This window comes from Tachysurus fulvidraco, chromosome 13 (genome assembly GCF_022655615.1).
Source record: "Tachysurus fulvidraco isolate hzauxx_2018 chromosome 13, HZAU_PFXX_2.0, whole genome shotgun sequence".
NCBI classification, from domain to species: Eukaryota; Metazoa; Chordata; class Actinopteri; order Siluriformes; family Bagridae; genus Tachysurus; species Tachysurus fulvidraco.
Genome location: NC_062530.1, coordinates 20,471,545 through 20,497,684, shown reverse-complemented (window position 1 = coordinate 20,497,684; position 26,140 = coordinate 20,471,545). Strand labels below are relative to the sequence as shown.

General features: G+C 39.2%; 1 protein-coding gene across 1 annotated transcript; it reads left to right on the top strand.

Annotated features, from left to right (window-relative positions):
* The first annotated feature begins 750 nt into the window (after positions 1 to 750).
* Positions 751 to 25,792, top strand: polr3b (polymerase (RNA) III (DNA directed) polypeptide B). Its single transcript, XM_027162021.2, has 28 exons — positions 751 to 948; positions 4,144 to 4,176; positions 4,270 to 4,326; positions 4,403 to 4,467; positions 4,549 to 4,624; positions 4,961 to 5,061; positions 5,555 to 5,646; positions 5,724 to 5,841; positions 5,946 to 6,054; positions 7,103 to 7,225; positions 9,657 to 9,773; positions 9,918 to 10,052; positions 11,526 to 11,687; positions 12,958 to 13,158; positions 13,748 to 13,910; positions 14,125 to 14,278; positions 14,851 to 14,925; positions 15,128 to 15,226; positions 15,648 to 15,775; positions 17,071 to 17,280; positions 18,248 to 18,406; positions 18,618 to 18,735; positions 19,049 to 19,191; positions 22,852 to 22,955; positions 23,860 to 24,026; positions 24,246 to 24,359; positions 24,986 to 25,159; positions 25,243 to 25,792. Exons 1-28 carry the CDS (start codon positions 877 to 879, stop codon positions 25,370 to 25,372), a joined length of 3,399 nt encoding a protein of 1,132 aa, XP_027017822.2. The 5' UTR covers positions 751 to 876; the 3' UTR covers positions 25,373 to 25,792.
* Positions 25,793 to 26,140: the final 348 nt, after the last annotated feature.

The window sequence follows — 26,140 nt, the reverse complement described above, 5'->3', positions numbered from 1 at the left end:
TTTTAACAAATTATATGGTCTGACTGTAGTATGCATCACCCCAAAAGACAAAAAAAGTCACTTTACGGTCATTATTTTTTAGAATTGACTTAGTTATACAAAGATTACAATTCTTGTTATTTTTCTTGTTGAGAATAACTTCTTTTTTAACACTTTTGCAAGCCTTCTTGCCACATTAGAATAATGTTATTTTATAGTGTTAGGAGAGTTTTGTGCATCATTAAATCATTTGTTGTGTTTTTGTTTGTTTGTTTGTTTGTTTTGTACAGTATCTTGCAGTCAATTAATAAATTAAATATATATTGTATCTATGAATCAAACTTAAATACATCACTGTCATAGTAATGATGTATAATCAATTCTAATCCATTCTATTGATCTTTAGGTTATACAGATAATTCATTCATTCATCCAGCACTAATTAATTGTTCGTTTATGTATTTCTTGCTGTTGAAGAACATATTTATTGATTTTAATAGAGATTGTTTTTCTTTTATTCTACCACTCTCTTTTCTCCATGCTCATATGTATATACAAATTAAAATTTACCCCTTATATTGACATTTCTGAAAAAAACAAAACAAAACTATATTTCCAATGGGTATTTATGGTCGTGTATAATGCTGCATAAAAAGTAGATTATAATAAGAACTAATGAAATATTTTTTAATTGAATAATAATAATAATCGGATTATAGTAAGGAGGTTATTTCTGTGAGTGGAACCAATCATCTTTGTCATTTTTATTACCCGGTACACTTTAATGGTTGCACACCAGCAATGCATTGCTCACGTGTATATTTAACTACCGGTTGATGTGTTAGTAGAAGGTGTTGAAGTTTATTATGATTCGATAGATTAGATTTTGGCAGAAATATGGAGTTACTGAGGGAGGACTTTGGGGACATGTCTCCCCAACAGCTCTCAGCTGCAGTAGACACAGTGGAGGTAAGCAGGCATTAAACCTCACTGCAGATTGTATGATCATATTAGCCTGGATGCTAACATGTGTGTGATCCCAAACCCCTGTATATCTGCAGTCTGTACACTAAAGCATGCATAGACTTTAATACACTGTGTAAACCGCTGTATTTATTGTTCAGTGTGTACAGTATTCACAGTTTAATACACTGTGTAAACTAACATATGTGTGATCTCAAACCCCTGTATATCTGCAGTCTGTACACTAAAGCATGCATAGACCTTTAATACACTGTGTAAACTAACATGTGTGTGATCTCAAACCCCTGTATGTCTGCAGTCTGTACACTAAAGCATGCATAGACCTTTAATACACTGTGTAAACTAACATGTGTGTGTGTGTGTATGATCTCAAACCCCTGTATGTCTGCAGTCTGTACACTAAAGCATGCATAGACCTTTAATACACTGTGTAAACTAACATGTGTGTGTGTGTGTATGATCTCAAACCCCTGTATGTCTGCAGTCTGTACACTAAAGCATGCATAGACCTTTAATACACTGTGTAAACTAACATGTGTGTGTGTGTGTGTGTATGATCTCAAACCCCTGTATATCTGCAGTCTGTACACTAAAGCATGCATAGACTTTAATACACTGTGTAAACTAACATATGTGTGATCCCAAACCCCTGTATATCTGCAGTCTGTACACTAAAGCATGCATAGACTTTAATACACTGTGTAAACTAACATGTGTGTGATCCCAAACCCCTGTATATCTGCAGTCTGTACACTAAAGCATGCATAGACTTTAATACACTGTGTAAACTAACATGTGTGTGATCCCAAACCCCTGTATATCTGCAGTCTGTACACTAAAGCATGCATAGACTTTAATACACTGTGTAAACCGCTGTATTTATTGTTCAGTGTGTACAGTATTCACAGTTTAATACACTGTGTAAACTAACATATGTGTGATCTCAAACCCCTGTATATCTGCAGTCTGTACACTAAAGCATGCATAGACTTTAATACACTGTGTAAACTAACATATGTGTGATCTCAAACCCCTGTATGTCTGCAGTCTGTACACTAAAACATGCATAGACCTTTAATACACTGTGTAAACTAACATGTGTGTGTGTGTATGATCTCAAACCCCTGTATGTCTGCAGTCTGTACACTAAAGCATGCATAGACCTTTAATACACTGTGTAAACTAACATGTGTGTGTGTGTATGATCTCAAACCCCTGTATGTCTGCAGTCTGTACACTAAAGCATGCATAGACTTTAATACACTGTGTAAACCGCTGTATTTATTGTTCAGTGTGTACAGTATTCACAGTTTAATACACTGTGTAAACTAACATATGTGTGATCTCAAACCCCTGTATGTCTGCAGTCTGTACACTAAAACATGCATAGACCTTTAATACACTGTGTAAACTAACATGTGTGTGATCTCAAACCCCTGTATGTCTGCAGTCTGTACACTAAAGCATGCATAGACCTTTAATACACTGTGTAAACTAACATGTGTGTGTGTGTGTATGATCTCAAACCCCTGTATGTCTGCAGTCTGTACACTAAAGCATGCATAGACCTTTAATACACTGTGTAAACTAACATGTGTGTGTGTGTTTGATCTCAAACCCCTGTATGTCTGCAGTCTGTACACTAAAGCATGCATAGACCTTTAATACACTGTGTAAACTAACATGTGTGTGTGTGTGTGTGTATGATCTCAAACCCCTGTATATCTGCAGTCTGTACACTAAAGCATGCATAGACTTTAATACACTGTGTAAACTAACATATGTGTGATCCCAAACCCCTGTATATCTGCAGTCTGTACACTAAAGCATGCATAGACTTTAATACACTGTGTAAACTAACATGTGTGTGATCCCAAACCCCTGTATATCTGCAGTCTGTACACTAAAGCATGCATAGACTTTAATACACTGTGTAAACCGCTGTATTTATTGTTCAGTGTGTACAGTATTCACAGTTTAATACACTGTGTAAACTAACATATGTGTGATCTCAAACCCCTGTATGTCTGCAGTCTGTACACTAAAACATGCATAGACCTTTAATACACTGTGTAAACTAACATGTGTGTGTGTGTATGATCTCAAACCCCTGTATGTCTGCAGTCTGTACACTAAAACATGCATAGACCTTTAATACACTGTGTAAACTAACATGTGTGTGTGTGTATGATCTCAAACCCCTGTATGTCTGCAGTCTGTACACTAAAGCATGCATAGACCTTTAATACACTGTGTAAACTAACATGTGTGTGTGTGTGTGTATGATCTCAAACCCCTGTATGTCTGCAGTCTGTACACTAAAGCATGCATAGACCTTTAATACACTGTGCAAACTAACATGTGTGTATGATCCCAAACCCCTGTATATCTGCAGTCTGTACACTAAAGCATGCATAGACTTTAAGACACTGTGTAAACTAACATGTGTGTGTGTGTATGATCTCAAACCCTGTACATCTGCAGTCTGTACACTAAAGCATGCATAGACTTTAATACACTGTGTAAACTAACATATGTGTGATCTCAAACCCCTGTATGTCTGCAGTCTGTACACTAAAGCATGCATAGACTTTAATACACTGTGTAAACCGCTGTATTTGTTGTTCAGTGTGTACAGTATTCACAGTTTAATACACTGTGTAAACTAACATATGTGTGATCCCAAACCCCTGTATGTCTGCAGTCTGTACACTAAAACATGCATAGACCTTTAATACACTGTGTAAACTAACGTGTGTGTGTGTGTGTATGATCCCAAACCCCTGTATATCTGCAGTCTGTACACTAAAGCATGCATAGACTTTAATACACTGTGCAAACTAACATGTGTGTATGATCCCAAACCCCTGTATATCTGCAGTCTGTACACTAAAGCATGCATAGACTTTAATACACTGTGTAAACCGCTGTATTTGTTGTTCAGTGTGTACAGTATTCACAGTTTAATACACTGTGTGATCCCAAACCCCTGTATATCTGCAGTCTGTACACTAAAACATGCATAGACCTTTAATACACTGTGTAAACCACTGTGCACAACACTACACGGGCTTTGTCAGAATAAAATAGCTAAAAAGAGTTTCTTGTTTGAATGTTGTGAATTTGTTTGTGTTTAAGAAAAAGTTTTATTTGTTCTGTTTGTTTGTTGTGTTTTTTTAGGAAAAATGGAAGTTGCTTCCAGCCTTTTTGAAGGTAAGCACCATGTCCAGTAACTAATACCAAACTAAGAATGAAATAACACCAGTATTGTCTTCTTAGAGGCTGTTTTGTTTTCATTTCATTCAGGTTAAAGGCTTGGTGAAACAGCACATTGACTCTTTTAACTACTTTATCAATGTGGAGGTAAGGACATTTTAGATGTATGTTACTTATATCGAGAAGTTAGTGTTTTTTAACATAATCTGCTGTCACGTTTCAGATAAAAAAGATCATGAAAGCCAACGAGAAGATTACAAGTGATGCAGATCCAATGTGGTATCTAAAGTAAGGCTACTTTTTCTGTTTTGTATTTTTGTTTAAATTGAACACTTTTATATAAGGTACATTGTTGTATTTCTTTAACAGGTACCTCAATATCTACGTTGGGATGCCTGATGTGGAAGAGACCTTTAATGTCACCAGACCAGTGACTCCACATGAGGTAATAAATGAATTAAATGATCATCTGTCCTGGTGGTCATTTCATAATCTAGGGGTGTTTTTTATGGTCCTACAGGTTTCTAGACCTGATTTTAAAGAACACTGAGTTAAGATTATTCTGTAGCTCTCCCATATTTCCTGAACAAAGTTGTTAGAAAAATATCAATAGAATTGCAAGTATTAGACTTCTTTTTGCTCATAATCTTCACCATAATCTATTTTCCACCTTCTAAACATGTAGTTATCTTTACTTCGTCTAATTTTAAGTACTGTGACTTGTATGTGAACTAGGGTTGGGCAACAGAGCGTCTCATTTCTCTTTGTCTTTACCTTTCAGTGTCGACTGAGAGACATGACGTACTCTGCCCCTATTACAGTGGACATCGAGTACACCAGAGGCAGTCAGAGGATCATCCGTAATGCTTTACCTATAGGAAGGTACTCAAATCTACTCCGACGTCACATCACGTCCATACCGAAAACAATAGCACATCATGAGGGGTTTTATCTCTCTTAAACCAGAACAATTTGCTAAAGAAAACATGTTGTGTAACTATCATGAAAGAAGATGGATTCCTTTTATTGTTTGCCCTAACAGCCAGTCCATCAACTTTCCCCCCCTTGCTCTTAAACTGAATAATAAACACTTGTTACAGAGAAACTGCAAATCTCTCACTGTCAAATTGTAAAGTACCAATTTCCTTGCAGTGGATTTGGGTTATTTCACATTTTTGAAAACAACTTCACCAGTGGTTTAAACCTGTATATGTGGAGCCCCTCCACAAAATAGACTATAAAAACAACGAGTTTTTGATCCAAATTAAAATAGATAGATAACTAGTGATCACCAGCTTCTGTCCAATCCGAATCAAGACTTTATAAATATTTTTTATGTAACGGTCATTATAATATGGTTTCTTTTTCCTTTCAGGATGCCGATTATGTTGCGCAGTTCCAACTGTGTGCTGACCGGCAAGACACCCATGGAGTTCTCTAAACTGAACGAGTGTCCCCTAGATCCAGGTAGATCCTCTGCCAAAGAAATCAGGATGTAATTAGAGGAACTGGTGTTTTATTCTTTTGAGTATCTCTCTGTGCAGGTGGATACTTTATTGTGAAAGGTCAGGAGAAAGTCATTCTCATCCAGGAGCAGCTGTCCAAGAACCGCATCATTGTGGAGCAAGACCGCAAAGGCGCGGTGGGAGCTTCAGTGACCAGGTGCTGCAGTCACGTTCTCGCTGTTTTCCACCATATAGCACGTGAATAACTTCTCACACATCTTTACTTCTTCCATTGTCTTTTTCTTTCTTTCTGGATTTTAGTTCCACCCACGAGAAGAAGAGTAGAACCAACATGATCGTCAAGCAAGGGCGCTTTTATTTGAAACACAACACACTCTCAGAGGACGCTCCCATCGGCATCATCTTCAAAGTGAGAATGCTGAAAGCAAAGAATTTAGAATTAAATAAGAACATGCCGTGTAGAGCCAGATATAAGCAGCCTCTAATGCTGAGTGTTTGTATGGTGTATAAGCACAGAGCTAGCGGAACCTTATGTTGAGATTTAGCCAGTAACCAGCAGATGGTGCAATATAACGAAAAAGAAATTCTGTGGTAGTGGAAGATAGGAAAAAGTAAAGTATGCAGTCAGGGGGCACATTTATTAGATTTTAATCATTTTTTTCTTAGAAAAATTCAAATGCATTCATTTCAAGACCTGGATAAGTATAGACATTAGGAAATGTATTCAGGAAAAAAGTAAATGTTACGTCAAAAAGCCAAAACACTTAAAGTTCTACAGCTGTAATTCTCAGCACTAATACATCTTTTTTGACCCTAGAAAAAAGTTGATAAAGTTAGTATAATGTGGGTTTTATTAAGAAAAGTAAACAAAAATGTATAGAAGTTTTTCTGGCTGGCTTAAAAGTTCAAAAGCCTAAAGCCTGAAAGACAGAAAAAATTAGTATTGTAGAGTTTCAGGGCTGAATAATATTACTAGCTGACATAACAACAGTACATTGCGTACGGGTGTTTAAAATGTTGGAATCAGGTCTTATTGTTGTATTTAATCCGAACCGAAGTGCCTCCCACAGTTCTTTCTCTATAGGAGTCGCTTTGCTTCAGACTTCCTCCAAATACACAGATACGACTGCAGCCAGCTAAATTAGCTGTCGGGCATATATTTGTTCTGTACTCGTGCATCCTGAGTAAATTCCTTCAGGCTTTTTTTTGCTCCTTGGAGGCTTTGACAAACGCTGCAGGCCTATACGCAGTGTGTGTAAGCCCAGTCCTGTTCCCACAGTCGCCTATTAGCATAAGTAAATGTCGGAGAGGCCTAAAATTCGCTCGTCACTTCTGAAACACCTCTGATGTGTCACATACAGATGTTTGCCTGGGACGTGCACATTGTCTCAGTGAGTTTAAGATGCAGGGATTGTTTGTATATATATATTCACCACTGCTTTCCTGAACACTTTCAGGCCATGGGTGTGGAGAGCGATCAGGAGATCGTTCAGATGATTGGAACAGAGGAGCACGTCATGGCTGCATTTGCGCCCAGTTTGGAAGAGTGCCAGAAGGCTCAGGTTTTCACCCAGACGCAGGTACACCACAGCTATGCATACTGTAGCACCAAAGATGCATGTTAAAGCAAACGGTTAACAAGATACTGGCATCATATCATTCAAATGCTTTAAAGTTTGTGCAAGGATAAGGAATTCAATTCTGTACATGCTGCTTTGGTTTGTACAAAGTGCCCATCATGCACCATATTTAATATGAATTATCATGGCTGTATTTAACAACATTAACTCGGTCTGTTTCTCACAGCTTACATAACAATACAGTTTTTTTTGTAATTCTTTATTAAATCCTTACTGATCCACTGCGATACAACACATCTATGTATGTTATTGAGTAATGAGGTCCAATTTGCGCAGCAAAGACACCTTTTTCTTAAAATTATTTTTTTTTTGCTCCAATCTCCAACAATAGGTTAGTAAGAAGCATATCTGCATCCTAGCAACCTGTGTCTGAGCATGCCCACGCGCCTGTTTGTGCACCGCTACTATTGTGTGTGTCACATCAGGACTCTAATGAGCCTTATGTGCATGTGACAATTGACCCAGGCAAACTTCAGATAAGATGTATTAGAGCAAAATCATTAAAGGCTCCTAATAAGAGGGGAGGGAAGATGTTTTTGCACTGTTTGACCACTAGAGGCAACAGCTGTCAGCTAATGATGAGTGCACAGACTGACTTTTGTTCTTAAACGTACTTAACTGTTAAATGTAGTTAATAAAGCGTAATCAGATTGAGCTGGGCTGTCATAGGACAACGATCAAAAACCGGAACGTGCGTCAGGGCGTAAAGTTTATTTATTGTTTCCAACGAGAACCACCATGACCCAAAAACAACAACTTGCAAACACAGGCGGTTCTTTATTACTTAGACTAAGATACGTCAAACTTTAAAAAAAAAATATATATATATATATATTTTCAGTTTTAATTAATGTTGTTGAAAGACCATGGAAAAAAAATTTCAATCCTGTTATTATTATGTAATAAAGTTATAGCTGTTATAAGTAGCTGCTTCCTCACCAGAAGCTCCTTTTACTTGAAGTTCTCTTGTAGAAAGAAGAAAAATTCGAAGTAGCTGCAAATACTGCTAACACTTAATACATCATGCTAAGAGTAAAAATGTTTTAGATATATATATCTTTTGAAATCTGTGTATGTGGAGCTTCTTTAAAGTTCCTGTGAAGAAACTAACTATACAAACTAACTTACTATAAAAACTAACATATTGGAACAAGTGCATTAATATAAAGCTGAAACCCGAGCTGTTAGAACTTCTTAAGCTGGAACTACTGACAGACCCGAGCTGTTGAGAAAATCGCTTGGTTCTGATTGGTCAGATGTTTACATTTAATGACTTTGTGGTATAATAGATAGAAAGTGTTATATATATATATATTTTTAATTTTGTAGTATTTTCAATGGCAATTCTGTTTTCATGTGCTGAAATGTAGTACTTCACATCATCTTATCGAAGCTAATTATGAATAAATATTTGACGGTGCAGATTGAGCGAGGTTTCAGCAGGTTCAACAGTTACAGCTCCACGATTGTTCGCTCGGCCACACCGGCCATCTTCAAGAACGGCTTCATGTTTAAAATAGAAAGTGTCATTGCAGTACAGGGAAATTTAATTTGTGGTACTTGTTGGTACAAGAAGTATAAAGTATACACACACATGTATATAAAATGACACATTAATACAAATGTATTTTTGTATTAAAAATGTGAAAAATTTTGAGAACATCTTTTATGAATTGAACATTTAAAGTATGTGCAGAAGATCTGATATTTTGAATAAAACACAGAAGAGAAAAATATTTTAAAGAAATGGTCTAAAAAATTGCAATTGCAGCCTAAAAAACACATTTTGTGTAAAGACATGTTGGTTTGAGTTGTTTTGTGCTCCAAATACAGACCTCAGACCTCCAAAATATTTCCACTCAGACTTCGACTTTTCATCCCTCGGTCCAAAAATGGCTTGTTTTGTTTTGTTTTTACTTGCAGTTGTTAGAACACCCTAAAAATTGCTTGAATTGAAACTAAAATCCATGCCTCATTCACCAGCACTGCAGTTATTCTGCAACCTTCCAACATTTCCCCATTTAACTTCTGAATCATCTGAGTTATACAGCCATGTAGCCGTGATGGTCAGAGTGGGTGGTCTATGGGGGGGAACCCAAACTTTGACCTTTAACCTTTGTGGTCGAATAAACAGTACCAAGCTCAGGTGTGTGCATCAGATAAGCGATTGTGCATCCGATCACTAACACGTATTTAGCGAGTAGGTGAACCTTAAGCTATCCTGCGTGTTCACTGATATAAAGTTTTTTTACTTGACTTGAAAGTAACAAGTGTGTGTGTGTGTGTGTGTGTGTGTGTATCTGGAAATCATTCTGCTGAAACAAACCACCGCCAGCTTCTAAAGCATCTGTGACTGTTTTCTTTATCTTAGGCTCTGAAGTACATAGGAAACAAAGTACGGCGTCAACGCATGTGGGGTGGACCGAAGAAAACCAAGATGGAGGAAGCCAGAGAGCTGCTCGCTTCCACCATTCTCACCCACGTACCTGTGAGTCTCTGTCTTTAAAACTTTTAAAACTTTTATTCTCAAGCCTTTTTCCTTTTCATTGATCATGACCTTGCTAAATTTCTCATATGTAAATTTTGGGTGATGGTTTATTTAGTAGCGTGGCCTTTTCTTTGTTTTCTCCAGGTGAAGGAGTTTAACTTCAGAGCGAAATGCATTTATCTGGCTGTCATGGTGCGCAGGGTGATTCTTGCTCAAGGCAACAACAAAGTGGACGATCGCGATTACTATGGAAACAAGCGTCTCGAGCTGGCCGGGCAGGTATGGATGATGGATGTAACGAAAAAATGTGCACACATGCTCCTGAAGCAGTCTGAGTGAGAGGAGATTGATGACTACAGATTCTAGAGTCCACAAATAGGTTGTATACAATGTATGCTCCTATAAGTAGCCCCTCCTCCCTGTTTGGCCTTATTCACGCCGCCCCTAATTTAATTAAGGCTGACTGACAGCTTTTTAATGCTTTTTTGCTTCAACCTGAGAGCATGGTCGTGCCACATTTTGTGGCTGAGTTTGAGATAAGCATGTACTGTGAATATTATGCCTTTTTTTTTTTAACTCTTCCTTGTTTTGAGAGCTTCTCTCCTCAGTGTGCTGTCTTTACCATCTTACTTATCTTCATAATAGGGCCTTTTTCTAGATTACAATGTTTTCCGGATCTTTCAGATTTCCAGCCTTTGACTCCGGCTTCTCTTTCTCTCTTTTCCACACATCGCCGCTCCTGTGTGAAACTGAACTCAGACCTGCATGCCTGGCTTCCTCCCAATCCTTCATCTTCCTCTTTGTGTCTGCCCTCCTTGTCTTTTATTAATACCTTCATTATTTGCCCCGCCGCTTTGTTTGTCTCCTCTGTGTTTTGCCCACCCCGTTTCCCAGCTCGCCCGCTTTTGTTGACTGCGAGATATGCAGCAGAGCAGAGGCAGCACCCAAATCCCAGCCCAGCCAAGCTCAGGCCTTTCTGGCTTTTATTATTATTTAGCGCAGCCGTGACAAAAGAATGGCTGCCTTGACGGGAGCGATTGAGCTAATCCACAAGCCCGGCTCTGATAATGTAATTACCGCAGTCTTAAGTCCTTTAATTTCCCCCAACCAACCCTCTCTAGGGGTGAACTGTGTGTGTGTGAGGCTAGTGAGCAAAGCAAGCCCTTTCAGCAGAGCTTACACACACTCCCAACACTGTCAATCTCTTCATTCCTCAATTATGATTCATTGACATTCAACTAATTGGCTCTGCTGTGCTGCAGAAGCTTAATTTCTTTATTAATTTCAGTGCGGTCTGCTTGTTTTGATGTATGCTAATATTGCTGAATGGAGGCAAGCTGCTATTGGAGAGTCTCAGTGAGGATGAGAGAGCCCCGGGCGAAAGGCCAGGTCAGCCTTATCAGAACACGAGCACACCTGGTTATTACATGCTGCAGCACCCAGAGGGTGATGACACAGAATGAGATATTGTAGGAGCCAGATGGAGTTAATAAAGTTGGTTGTTTTTGGAAGTGGCACTCGGGAATCAGAACAACAAAGAGACGTGAAGTAGAAGAGTGTTGACGGGAATTAATGAATAGAATGAGGTTTGAATGCTCAAAAGCACACTGAATTGTTTGAGGCTCTAATCAAAAGATTACAGCTTTGTGCAGCATTGTTGTGCTTTACTCCCTGTTTTAGTCACTCTGACTTGTCACCTCTAGAGTGCTGTGGAACTTGTTCAAATCATGTATTGTTTGGTCTTTCCTCCAGCTTCTGTCTCTGCTGTTTGAAGATCTATTTAAGAAGTTTAACTCTGAGCTGAAGAAGATCGCTGACCAGATCATACCCAAGCAGAGAGCGGCCCAGTTCGACGTGGTGAAACACATGCGGCAAGACCAGATCACAAACGGCATGGTTAACGCCATCTCTACCGTGAGTCTCTGACATAAACATAGCGATATAGTTGTGAAGTTTTATAACAAGAGCTGGACCTCAAATGTCTTTGTGATGCTGATGGTTCCACTCTTTCTGCTACATACTGCGGGTTTTATATACAGCAGTGTTGTATAAAGTACTAGAAAGCAATACTTGAGTAAAAGTACAAGTATCGTACTAGAAAAAGACTTTGGTAGAAGTGAAAGTCACCTTTTAGAATATTACTCAAGTAAGTATCTGATATTTACTTAAGTATTTGAAGTAAAAGTAAAATTTCAGAGATTTTCGGTAGGCGTAGGAGCAGGGGCGGTTCTAGGGTTTCATCTTTAGGGGTTTTAGCCCTCAGTGAGAATTTTAAAACAAGATGAGTTTTATATTATATATTATATGACTACATAGTAAGCCAAAGGGTATGGTATTATTAAATGGCAAAAGTGGACACCAAAATTTTATGCATGATGTAATGAGGGCAGTCTTGGATGTACAGTATGTATGTGTGCATTCTGTACAAACAGTGTGTCCAATCAATGCAGTCATTAATAAACAAATATTCACAAGACAAAGACCAAATCAATAAATGTTATTTTCATTTAGTATTGATATTGCATTAATATTTTGTTTGTGCTATCAGCTCTGGTAATAAGAATAGTGACATTTCACTGCTTTTGGTTGCCGCCGTTATAGATAAACGCCTCCAGCTCTGACTGCGCGTGCACGCTGTATGTACCTGTGCTGCTCCGTAGAGCGTGCAGAGCTGCATAATGCGATCTAGGGGCAGTGATTCGCCAAACCTCCCTTATTGCAGTCGCACACATTTCTTCTGATTTTATTTTGTAGTAACAAGTAACAAAGATGCTTATTGGAAATATAACGGAGTAAAAGTGTACATTTTATCTAGGAAGTGTAGTGGAGTAAAAGTGAAAGCTGACAAATTTAAATAGCGAAGTAAAGTACAGATACGTGAAATTTCTACTTAAGTACAGTAACAAAGTATTTTTACTTTGTTACATTACAACACTGATATACAGGTCATATAAGTAAACTGGTAACCTGGAAGCTGTGATTGCAGTATCAGAGCTTTCTGAATTATGCCCCCATTTCCCCACATACACACTAAACTCATGGGTTTCTACTACAGTGATAACAGCCTTTATCTCTTGATAGCTCTTTGTGAACCTATTTTTAGTTTCCCGTTCCTAATGACCGTTTGTTCTGTGTATTAGATACCTTCACACCTCACTCTGTCTCTCTGTGTGCTGTCCCCAAGGGGAACTGGTCTCTGAAGAGGTTTAAGATGGACAGGCAAGGAGTGACGCAGGTGCTGTCGCGTCTCTCGTTCATCTCAGCCTTGGGTATGATGACGCGTATTTCCTCTCAGTTTGAGAAGACTAGGAAGGTGAGCGGACCGCGCTCCCTGCAGCCCTCACAGTGGGGAATGCTTTGTCCTTCAGATACTCCTGAAGGAGAGGTCAGTACACGTCAATTTGTGTTTACAATTTTTATTAAATATCTTGATCCCAACACCTACTGAGCACCTGTGTGCCTTCTTATTCTTGGAATTAGCAAACAACCAAAAAGGAAAAAAGTGCCATTTGTCTATGCATTACCACTGATGCCAGATTGTGACACTTTTGGACAATTGCATGAACGAACGGATCAGTGTTTTAAAAAAAAAAAAAAAGGCATAAGTGTAAAAGCGATCAGTAAATGTAGATTTCTTATGAATTTAAACATACTTTTATTTGATCAATGACCTGATCACAATTTATATAATGTCTGTTTAAATGTATTAGAGAAATGAAGACCAAGCAGTGTGTTAGATTTCTCAGACTTGTAACCACACACTCCCTGTTGTACTCAATGTATTTACTGAATAGTTTATGGTAATATTCTGTAAGAGTTTTTACAAATAATAAGCAAATTTACTACACAAAGATGATACAAAAGTGAATAGCTATTTGAAGTCTATTCTATTTATTTATTTATTTGTTTGTTTATTTTTTACCTCAGGTTAGTGCCGAGATTTTAAATGAATGTGTCGAATGTTTGTGATTCAGGCTTGTGGTCTGGTGAAGAATCTGGCTCTGATGACGCACATCACCACCGACATGGAGGATGGACCCATTATTAAGCTAGCCTTTAACCTGGGAGTGGAGGACGTCAATCTGCTGTGTGGCGAGGAGCTGTCCTACCCCAGTGTTTTTCTTGTTTTCCTGAACGGTAACACCTATTCTCTCACATGCGGAAGCATCATCTGATCTTTATTTGTTTACAAAAATAAAAGTTCTTTTAGGAAAAGCAGATTCACGTTTTTTGACATTTAAGAACGATTCCTTATAAGGTATAAGCATAGCATTTGATTAATTCCAAACAAACGTATTACTAACCAACATGTCAGCTGAGATAACACAAAACCTCATGTGTGCTTGTACAGGTAACATCTTAGGAGTGATTAGAGACCATCACAAGCTCATCAACACATTCAGGCTGATGAGAAGAGCCGGTTTCATTAACGAGTTTGTGTCCATCTCCACCAATGTGACCGACCGCTGTGTGTATATCTCCTCTGACGGGGGGCGCCTCTGCAGGTACAGAGCCTCAGCGTCCTTGCTGAACATTTCAGGTTGTTTAAAGTATGGATGCTGAACTCTCTCACTCTATATCTGTTTTGTGCTCCGGATATTTTTGGCTGTCTTCAGGTTTCAGAAGAATTCTTGTTGTTGTTTTGGTTTTTGTGCACTGGACAGGAAATATTAATCCTGCTTGAACAGTTATTTTTAACTAATAGTTACCTTGTGGTCGGTTTGGTTTCCCAAAATGTCTGTTTTTGTATTTTTTTTGGAGAATATCATATGAATAGAGGGTTTTAACTTTCATGTGGGTGAGTGATCAGCGGTGCCTCCTGTTCGTATACGTATTTGTATCCGAACGATAAAGACAAAGTCAGTCATATCCTTTGTTTAGCCTGATAGGGAAATTATTTCTGGTATTCGTGCTGTAGTACTAAACGTGCCATCGTTTTGACATCATCCTCTGCGGCACAGTTGCGGTTTAGTGTAACATGAGTGTCTTGCTTTATTTCTGGTGTTGAGCCTGTTTCTCGGATAACAGTGATGGCTTCATTCAGCGCTGATTGTGTTGTTTTGTTGTGCTTTGCCAGACCTTACATAATCGTGAAGAACGGGCAGCCGGCTGTGAAGAACAAACACATCGAGGAGCTGTCTCAGGGCTACAGGTGCACTTCAGTGGGATCAATAGTTGAAACACTCATTGATTTTGAAAAGAGGCTTGAACAAGCCTTCTTTCTGTTCTGTTCCTTTTTTTTGTCTTTGCATTTTAAAAAAAGCTGCGTTTGGCAGACATTTGTGTATTCAGGTTGCTTTATCTACCCTGTTATTTATTGGTTAAATAAAGACACCTCCTTTATTTCCTTACAGGAGCTTCGAGGACTTTCTTCATGAAGGTCTGGTGGAGTATCTGGACGTGAATGAGGAGAATGACTGCAGCATTGCTCTGTATGAACACATGATCAGCAAGTAGGTTTTATTATAAAGTGGTTTACTTTTCTGTATAATGTGGTTTGCTTTGTTTAGAAAAAAGGGGGGGGGTGATCGATGCTACAGTACAGAGGTGGTAGCGTCAACATTTCAATCAAGAATCAAGTGTTTTAATTATTTAATTGACCTAATATGAGAGAAAAGGTTTCACTGCATACAAGGCGAAGGCTATTTCGATCCAACGACAACAGTGCAAGCCATTTTCACCACCTGGTTGTGTTTGTGCAGATGCATGAAAACAAAGGAGATCAGATTAACTGTATACATGCACTGAATACATAGTTGATAACAGTCTTTTATTATGGTTATGTCTGACATTTTAGATAATCTGTCAAATGCAGGTGGCAACTGTTTACATGAACACTAAAAATTCCAGTGTATGTCTATCGGTGTGTTTCAGGGACACTTCACATTTGGAAATTGAGCCGTTCACGCTGCTGGGGGTCTGTGCTGGATTGATTCCTTATCCGCATCATAACCAGTCCCCCAGGAACACCTATCAGTGTGCTATGGGCAAGCAGGCCATGGGTAAGAGCTGCGTGTCCAACATCATCATTTTTACAACTAAATAATTGTGTATGGTATACACAGACTCACATGCACACACTCTAAGGCATATTCATGTTCACAGTGGCATTCACACGCTTAGACACACTAAAGTAAGTGTGGATGTTTGTGTACGTCAAACATCTCCTGCCAGCCTGTGTGTGTGTGTGGGGCAGGGAAAAGGGCTGCTACCAATGGTCTCCCCAAGTGTCATTAGCCATTCATTGTGTCTTGCTCAGTGTGTGTAGAGGGTTAGTGTGCTCAGCTGCACCAGAGAGCGAGAGAGAATACACACCGCTCCCTGGTTACCAGAACTACTCCTGCCCCCCTTGGTCTTTACAAAACCAATGAGACTTCAGCTAGGTTTGGCCCGATATCCTCGCCCTTGTCTCTTGTGGGTTTTTTGCGGACGGCCCCCATACATGTGCAAATCTCTCTGTGTGGCCCCGGACCTATTTTCACACACTGTGTGCTTGTACCCTGATTGTGAAGTAATAGCATCTGACAAATGTCAAGGCCTCAAGGGACGGCCGCTATTCTTTCATAACTTTGCCCGGGTGGATTAAGGAGACGGTCCTCTGTCAGACCGCATCATGCTGGAACACTGCAGCTAAAGATACTGTCACTTTAAATGCACTCACATCCACCAGCCTGAAGTTAGTTAAGCATGAAGAGGTTATTTAGGGGAGCTTTAAGGGATGCAGATTTCGCCTACTCTTAAATTTGAATAATTGCATATCAAGAATTTGTTTATTTTATTCATTTTATAACGCCTGTGCATTTTTTGTTTGTTTGTTAATGGTGCTTGCAAAGCAACATTCTTGTTATTGTTTACACCAAACTCTACAAGCTCCTTTAGGACCTTACACCGGACAAAGGTTTATTTCAGTAGCAACTTTTGTCCAAAAGTATCGGCACCCCACCGGGTATTCACATGGAGCCCCGCCCCCCAAAATAAGCGAAATCAAATAGTTAGCACAACATGGACATGTCATATATCAAAACACTCGGCCCGATGAGAGGAACTTGCCAAGTGCAAGCACCATTTACATTTTCTTCAGGAAATGTACATTCTAGTTTGTTTTTTGTAATTTTCTAGAGGTATTAAATGAGACTTTTATTTTTTTAGCTTTTGTTTTACCACTCATTTTAGGGCTATAGAAGGTGATCATACCAACCTGCTAATACTAGATATTTTCCACCACACACATTATCAGCTCACATTATCTTTGTCTCTTGTCTGTCTATTTAATGAGCAGCGTTTCCATTTTCTGCAGGCACTATTGGCTATAACCAGAGGAATCGTATAGACACACTGATGTACCTGCTAGCTTATCCACAGAGGCCCATGGTAAAGACCAAGACCATTGAACTGATCGACTTTGAGAAGCTACCCGCAGGTCAGAACGCTACAGTGGCCGTGATGAGCTACAGCGGTTATGATATAGAGGACGCTTTGATACTAAACAAGGCCTCTCTTGACAGAGGTAAGTGCAAATCAAAAACATGACACATTTAATAATGATTACCTCATTATGTTTCCAAATATTATCTCATAGTCAGACAGGCAGCTGTAAGAACACACTCCGAAAAATACTGTTAAAATATATTCTATTGTTGTTTAACCTCAAAGGTGTGTATACTGTATGTGTATTTTACTTTTATTCTGTATGTTTTACCTAAAAAGGTGCATGTATTTACTTTAAAAAGTAATTATTGACCATTTATGTATGTTAAATAATTTTAAATGTGCGTTAAGGTGGAAAAGAGTACACTTTAGAGTACCACTCCGATGACAGGACACGGTACGGTACAGTTAGTGAAATGTACATCATAGGAAAATAACTTTCACCTCCGGTGGTATGAAGCGTTTTTCAACCGAACATTTATCTATTACTAATGGAGCTCGAGTGAGAAAATCAGGACCAAGAATTTCAGAATGTATTGCGGTGTTAAGTAACATCTTTTACTTTAAAGTCCAAAGGCAGTCAGCAGACTTTATACATGGGACTGATTTAATCAAAGGAATTAAAATAAAAATTTAGCTGGTGCTTAAACGTACTGAGCTAAAAGGAATGAAGGGTTGTGAGTTCATCCTCCCGATGGCTTGTGGGGGGAAAAAAGCTCCTCCTTAGTTTGTAAAGACACTTGCTGGACTACGGCCAGCAGAACAGTCCTTAAATGAGGCGTGTTGGATCCTTGATGGAGGTTGTTGCTTTGGTGCTGCATTGCCTGCTGTTCCACAGCTCTTACCACCGTATGCAGGGCTTTATCACTTCCTGTACCAGGAAGCGATTTTCCCAATAAGGATGCTCTGTATGAATCACATTATAATAGTAATATAATAACATAATTTGATCCCAGCCACTTTAAATACCAAACATCTAACAATTATTAGAGAATAAACTTTTCCATATTCAACTGTACTTAAAAATTTTTCTTCCTTCGTCTCAGGTTTTGGCAGGTGTCTTGTGTACAAGAACGCAAAGTGCACGCTAAGACGTTATACTAATCAGACCTTTGACAAGGTCATGGGTCCCATGCTGGATGCAGAAACACGGAAGCCCATTTGGAGACACAGCATCCTGGACGCCGATGGCATTTGCTCCCCTGGTGAGCACAGGAGAGATTCATTTCATTAGAGCTTAGCACATAGGGAGCAAATGAGCATGCACACCAATGAGTATACGCCACATAACAGTATACATACAATAAGATATGATTTATATCCCGAAATAGGATAGGATAGAAAATAAGGGTTAGACATAGAATAAGATTAATTTCCACAGAGAGATACTGGATATCTTTGTGTGCTGTGTACCAGGGGAGCGAGTGGAGAATAAGCAGGTTCTGGTGAATAAGTCCATGCCCACAGTCACCCAGACACCACTGGAGGGCAGTACCCAGCCAGGCCAGCCACTGTACAGAGATGTGCCAATCACGTGAGTTTGTTTACCCCACACACAGTATAATTAGGGATGGTCACACTTATACTGAAGTACCAATAAACTATGAGGTGAGACTCTGTGCAATTATTGTGAAAATAATGTATTTGTTCTGGGTCTTTCCACATCCAAAAAATGCAGGTAGTGACCTAATATTTGCCCCTAGGTGTGTACAAATGTGTGTGTACAGGTACCCAATATGGCCTGCATCTGATCCAGGATAGATTTTTGCCCCAGAGCCAGTGTTCATGTGATACTCTCTTTTGAACTATTTTAAGGACCGCTGACTTTGACGTTCCTGTTCACACAGGTACAAGGGCTCAACAGATTCGTATATCGAAAAGGTGATGATGTCTTCGAACGCCGAGGACGCGTTTCTGATCAAGATCCTGCTCCGGCAAACACGTCGGCCTGAGATAGGAGACAAGTTCAGCAGTAGGCACGGCCAGAAAGGTAGACCGGGATTCAGAACTCTCTCCAATCGTTTGCTTTGGGTAGATGATTCTAAAAACATGTATTTGGTTGTAAGACCTAGCCAAAATTTCACTGCCAGTTAGTCACATACAAGATAATGTGAGTGCTCTGTGTGTGCAATCTCAACGTACAAGGGTCTTTTTTTTTTTTTTTTCCTGCCTAGTCTCAACATGTATTCAGATACAGGGTCCTGCTCTCCACCTTCTTTTTTTGAGGGCTGTTTTTCAATTAATTAGCTCTTTGTCCCAAAGCAGCATATGCAAATTTATTACAGCCGTGCTGCTCCTGGGAAAAAAGTGTTTACAGGCCCCATTGTTTTCACGCACCTCTGCTGAGAGCCCAGGCCACGATGATGGTTTAATCAGCACACTAACTGGCGCCATGCATAATTCACTCATTTCATTAAGCAAGGTTGTCCTTGGGCACTCATCACGGCCCATGAGAGTGATCAGAGGTCAGGGAGGGGTTAGCTGCAAACAGCCCGGGATGCTATTTACTGCTCTTTTTACCGGGCCTTTTGGTATTTAAAGGAGTGGCACAGAGCTGCTAGACTGGGCTAACACAGGACAGTTATTGTTTGAAAGGGTCAGTGCGGTTCTCTTGAACGCCTTTTCTGTGGTTTTGGCTTCCAGTCCGTTGTTTGGTATAATTGAACGTGTTTTAGGAATGCATTTAAGCATAATCTCCCAAGTGCTGCTGAAAAGCTTCGAGGCTATAAACTTTGCTTGTTGGGATCCTTAAATTAATGGTTTTGAAGAATGGAATTGTCTGAAAGTGCAAGTGAAGGACAGTCTGAGATATTATAGCAATCTAATCCACGTTGGCCAAATGTTCGAGTCCATTGGGTTCATTTCCAGACATGGAAAATAGATGTTCTGTTCTCAAAATAAGACTAAATACGATTTTCAGAAGGAAAGGATGAGGAGAGGATTTTTAGAAAATTCTGTTTAAAAAAAATTGTTTACATTTACTATTAAAATGAAAACATAATTTTTTTTTTAGACAGAATTTTGGGTGATGAGTGATTAAATTCATTATATCGCATTTCATTTAGAGCTTAAACCCATTTTTTTATAGGCCAGATAATTAGGAACTTAGAAAGAAAAGAGAAGCAGGATTACAGTTGCAGGATTAAATATTAAACAAATTATGTATTTGAAGGAAAAAAGTTGGCAGCTATATTGGTACCAAGAGCCAACCGAGGATATCCCACAGTGCACTGGTGCCAGTTCTAGTAGGCAAGTTTCACCGGGGTTTTGTCTTTATTTACTATTTACTTACATCCCCCTTCACCGATCCTGCTTACTCTGACTGGTCTCATAAGCTCTGGTCAACAGAGCAAAATTGGTTAATTATTCACCAGTGACCCAAACACACAGACATAAACACACACACTCTCGCTGAGCCGTGTTGGTAGGGTCTATTGTGTGAGCTGCCAGTCTGAGGCTGTATGGGGTGTGATGGAGGGCCGTGGACTCTTAATGCTCACCACCTTTTCTCTGCTGATTTCATGCCTCTTTTATCATTCACTCGCTCACCAAATAAACAACAGTGAATATGACGAGTGACTCTTTATTTTACATTTTTATATCATTTTAATCACTTTTTTTGGAATGCTTTACGAATTCTACTCTAGTTTTATTCCATGTTCATTTTTGTTTAAATAGTTTACATTTTTCAGTGTGAAAGTAAGCCTCCGTGTTGTACTTTATCCTGACACATTGGATACTCGATCAAACTGAGATAAGCAGGGTTATAATGTCCAGTAGTCAAGGAATAAAATGAGCCGTGTCGTTGAAGTAAAGTAAGTAAGAAAGAAGATAACAGTGCAGTGTGATCCATTACCACCCCAAAGTTTTAGTTTCCCGCAACAGCTTATGATGAAGTGTGTTATCGTCCTTGAGAAAAGTTCATGTTCTGACTTGCAGCTATAAAGTTTTGTCTCCTTTCCTGCATCTTTCTGTTCCTTCTAGTTTATAACCAAAAAAAACACATTTGTTGCTAGAAAGAAAGAACAAAGTGCTTTGACCGTTACAACGTGCTGACACCTGAGCGTTCCAGATATGCTCGCTAAACCTCTTAAAGAAAAATGTATCATATAAATAATTGCATGTTTATAGAGCTACCAACATACAGGCATTCGCAGATTTAGCTGTTGCTATAGAAACTACGACATATTCAGTCAGGCGCATTTGTAATCTCTGATTTGAACTGTAGCCAGCACTAGTGTCGGAGCCTTGCTGTTAGAAAACAAATCAACACTGTCACTTTTTAGATTTAGGAATTCAACAACACTGTGGTAAATATATATATATTTATTTTTAACCCAGCTATCGTCATTCTGAATAAAACCTCGGCAGGAAAATTCTCTGCTGCTTTATTGTGACTAGATCGAGTTTTCTGATTGTAGTGCATAACATACTCATAGGTTATCGACTAGATATCTTCAGGCTTGTCCTCACTTTACACACGGACGTATTCCATTCCGCTCACGGACTGGTCCTGCCTTTGTGTGTGGCACAGCAAGGGGAAGTTACAGAAGTTTAATCCCTCTCTCACTGTCTGCCCGAGCACCTCTCCTCACTTCCTGCTCCTGCCCACTCTCTTTTTACAACTTGCAAATGGCCCAATAATGTGTTTGCTCCACACTCTTCTGTCCCTCAGAGCAAACATTTGCGCTCACACTCGGAGCTGCGCACCACTTCTCTAGCCCACCTTGTGAATGGCTAATGCCCCTGTTTCGCCTTTTCTCTAAAGTCAGTAGACCTGATCACTATCACATGCAGATATCCACACAGCATACGTTTCTTTTTCTGCAGTCTGTTAGTAAGAAAAACCGACGGTTGAAATGCAGGATAAACTTTTTTTTGTGGTGTAACTCTGATGGTGTAATTTTGGGTTGTTGTGTATGGGACCGCATTTGAGATTAAGAAGATTATGTTTTTTTATTCCTCATAAACATCAACAAACTGATGCAAAAAATATATATAGTTTATACAGCCCATCGTAGCAGGTATGCTTTAACATTTAATTGAATCTTATCACTTAGAATATGTTATGTTGTTCCCTCACTAAGACGACACCACCGCACGCCTTTTGAAAAACCTCCATCCTTTACCTGTGTCAAATATCCTAGTTGCATCTTTGAAGGTCACGATACGGCAGACTCCTTGACACACGCTATATAAAAATCTCCTCATATCAACAGTTATAACCTGCCTACTTTTTATGTGGATCATCCATCACACGATTACCTGAATATAAACACAAACATCATGGACTGTCGATTCGCTTTTCAACCCCAACTGTACCAAGCTGCACTGTTAAGGAATATCAGTAATAATCAGATTTGAAAATAAGAGTTATATAGCCATAGCTGTACAATGCCTTTACATGCTTTTCTATTTAAAGATTTTGTTCTGACACACAGGGCAAAATGATAAAACACGAAGCATTGGTTTGGTACTGACAAATATTACAGAACAAAAATAATATATGTAGATGCTTTGAAATGATCATAAAAGTGAACCAGGTACCATTTCCACAATAACCGAAGCCTTTGATCGCTGTTTAAACACCTTGCATAATTTACATCTGCGTTTTTGATGTTTTCAACGTCATACATTTTTCCTGCCACAGGTGTGTGTGGATTGATCGTCCCTCAGGAGGACATGCCGTTCTGCGACTCGGGGATATGTCCGGACATCATCATGAACCCACACGGATACCCCTCCAGAATGACTGTAAGCCCCATCCAGTGGAAATGAATCATTTTTCTGCTGTTAATTGAATTCCACTGGAGTTCATACTGAAGTACATGTAGGAATTATTGCTACAATTACGTTCGTTCGTTTAGTTGATTCTTGAGTGAAAATGTAGCCGAGAACCAGACCAATGACCGCTCAGCAGTAAGAGTCGAACATTCAAACCCTTCAGTTTAATTAGAAAGTGCCCTGGGCTCGTGTGCTAATGGTGTTTTAACCTTCGCAAAGGAGCAACAAAGTTTTAAGCAAAAATAGTCTAAGACTACTTAAAACTCTTTTTTTTATTCTCTTCTCTATGTTTATAGAACTTCTATTTATAAAACTATTCTGTTCCTAAAGCATTAACCCACTGAAATATTTTCAACCTTAAATATTCTTTGCACTAAAGTTTTGAATTGCCATGCAGTGAATTTATTGCATTTTGCAACATGCATTTTTATTTATTTATATATTTTTTATTTGATTGAAGTATGATTTTTCAAAGAAATTCAGTTTGTCATTTAGCACAAGTGTGTTCTTTTTGTTAGTTTGTTTGTTGTTTTTTCAACACACAATTTGAAGTGTGTGTTTGGGTGCACCCAGCAGGCTCTCAGATGGATACTGGTGTAAGTAGAAGAAAAGGATTCACCCTTTCAGCATCAGGAGGTCAAAGGCCATTCAGCCTTTTTTTTGTGCAAAGGCACCGGTGCAGTGGACCGTGACCGTGTCCGTGATGTCACATTCTCCAGCTGCAAAAGCTCTGACATCATGCACAGTTTAATTTTCGTGTTTAAATGCACAGCATAACTGCACCAGGTTAATTCACAGCTTAGAATTAGTGTACGAGTGAGCTGCTTGAAGCATGGAGTTGTTTATCTTATTTGCATCATGTTTACTGCGCTAGGTCGGGAAGCTGATCGAGCTATTGGCTGGAAAAGCAGGTGTGCTGGACGGGCGTTTTCACTATGGCACAGCTTTCGGGGGCAGTAAAGTGAAGGATGTGTGTGAGGATCTTATTCGCTATGGATACAACTACCAGGGCAAAGATTTCGTCACATCCGGCATTACAGGGTAACAACGTCATTTAGATTTGAAATTGCTTATATGGATTTTCAGAATGATGCGTTTTAATAGCTTAGACAAATACATAATGATTTCCTTTAGAAACACGGTGTGCTTTGCTATAGAACCATGAAAATGTCATCACATTGCCATCCATTGAATGCTGTTCCATAATTAAACTTCATTATTTGGCTTACTAACATGCCTATACTCCTTGTGTATACACAGCGAACCTCTGGAAGCCTACATCTACTTTGGTCCAGTATACTACCAGAAACTTAAGCACATGGTGTTGGATAAGATGCACGCGAGAGCACGAGGCCCGCGAGCAGTGCTCACCAGGTATAATCATAACTGCTTTAGGATGGCCACTAAATTCACTGGAAAGTTATGATCATTTTTACGTCATTGAGCACTATTCCCTTAGAGATATTTTTATGACTTTAGTCATTGCAAAGTGACCAAATTAGTTAGCCTTTTTTCTCAGAATACCGAGAGAATCGAACAGGGGGATTTGAAAGCAAATTTAGAAATAAATGCAAGCTATAGACATCACAGCAGTTGGTATGATTGCGCCTACAGGATTCCTGGTTCAATCGTAACTCAGGTTATTGTGTGCGTGAAGTTTTCCATATTCTCCATCTGGGTTCCATGGTTTCCTCCTACCACAAAAAAAAAAGCCAGTCCGCAGTTTCTGGGAGGCTAAAGTCTGCCCCCCCCCCCCCCACACACACACACACACACACCCATTTGGGAGCTCTGTACAAATTTGTCTTTTTGTGTCAGCATTTGCTGAAAACAGGGTTCCATTAGTCAGTCAGTTGACATGTTTATCATCAAGCGACGTGTCCTATGAAAAAGGATCCTGTAGAGAACTCTGTGAATGATTATTACTGCCTTGTAGTAGTTGTCTTACGTCTTCTAGTAGGCATAACATAACAGTACACACGTGTCCATGGTGTCCACAGACAGCCTACAGAAGGTCGTTCCCGGGACGGAGGTCTGCGTCTGGGGGAGATGGAGAGGGACTGTCTGATTGGCTATGGGGCCAGCATGCTGCTGCTAGAGCGCCTAATGATCTCCAGTGATGCTTTTGAAGTGGATGTGTGTGACCAGTGTGGGCTGCTGGGATACTCTGGATGGTCAGCACTGAATCCATTTTGTTGTGTAGAGAATATCCTGATTTTAGGTTTTGTATTCAATCCTGTTTCTTTGTGTGCCGCAGGTGCCACTATTGTAAGTCCTCATGCCACGTCTCATCTCTGCGCATTCCCTACGCCTGCAAGCTGCTCTTCCAGGAACTACAGTCTATGAACATCGTGCCTCGCCTGAGACTGGCACGCTACAACGACTGAGCTTGCTAAATGATGCTGCTAATTCTCAGGCAAAAAAAAACACTGGACTGTCAAAGTCCATGTAGATTCATGTGCTGATGCAGATTCAGGTCTCAGTTTGCATATTTATAACATGCTGTTGCTGAGGCTTGTGTTGCATATTTGACATTTTGAAAACCATCATTGGTTACATTGAGCCTAAGTAAGACATTTGACACATTAAGAGAAAATCTCTGCATTAATATACAGAGGATGTAATATAGCTTGTATATCACAATATTCCCAAATGTTGGAAAATTTGTTTTGCCTACTTCAAGCTTCCCTTTTTTTCCCAATGAAGAAAAATTCATTGAGATGCCTGGTTTATTCATTTGTGCTCTTATAAAGTAATGTATTTTCTGTATGTTTATGTAAGTAATAAATCATTCTTTAAGTTATTTAGAAATATTGTGATGTTTCGTAAATTTATTATTGTCACCACTTTATTATTGGACCAGTAAGCAGAGAGCGACGTGGAAATAGATGTGACTCCAATAACACTCATATGGTTGAAATAGGATTGTAAAAGACATATGAATCGATGATCAAATGTTTGCAGAATTCCATGTTTGTCAGATTTGACATTAATTGCAATTGTCAAACTATTTTCATTCCTTTCTGACAAATATGCACAATACAGTAAAAGGATAAATAGCTGCATGAAATAAAAGAATAAATATATAACTAGAAATATAAACTATGCTATGATTGACAGTTTCACCATATTAAGTTCAGATCTCTTTGCTGTAT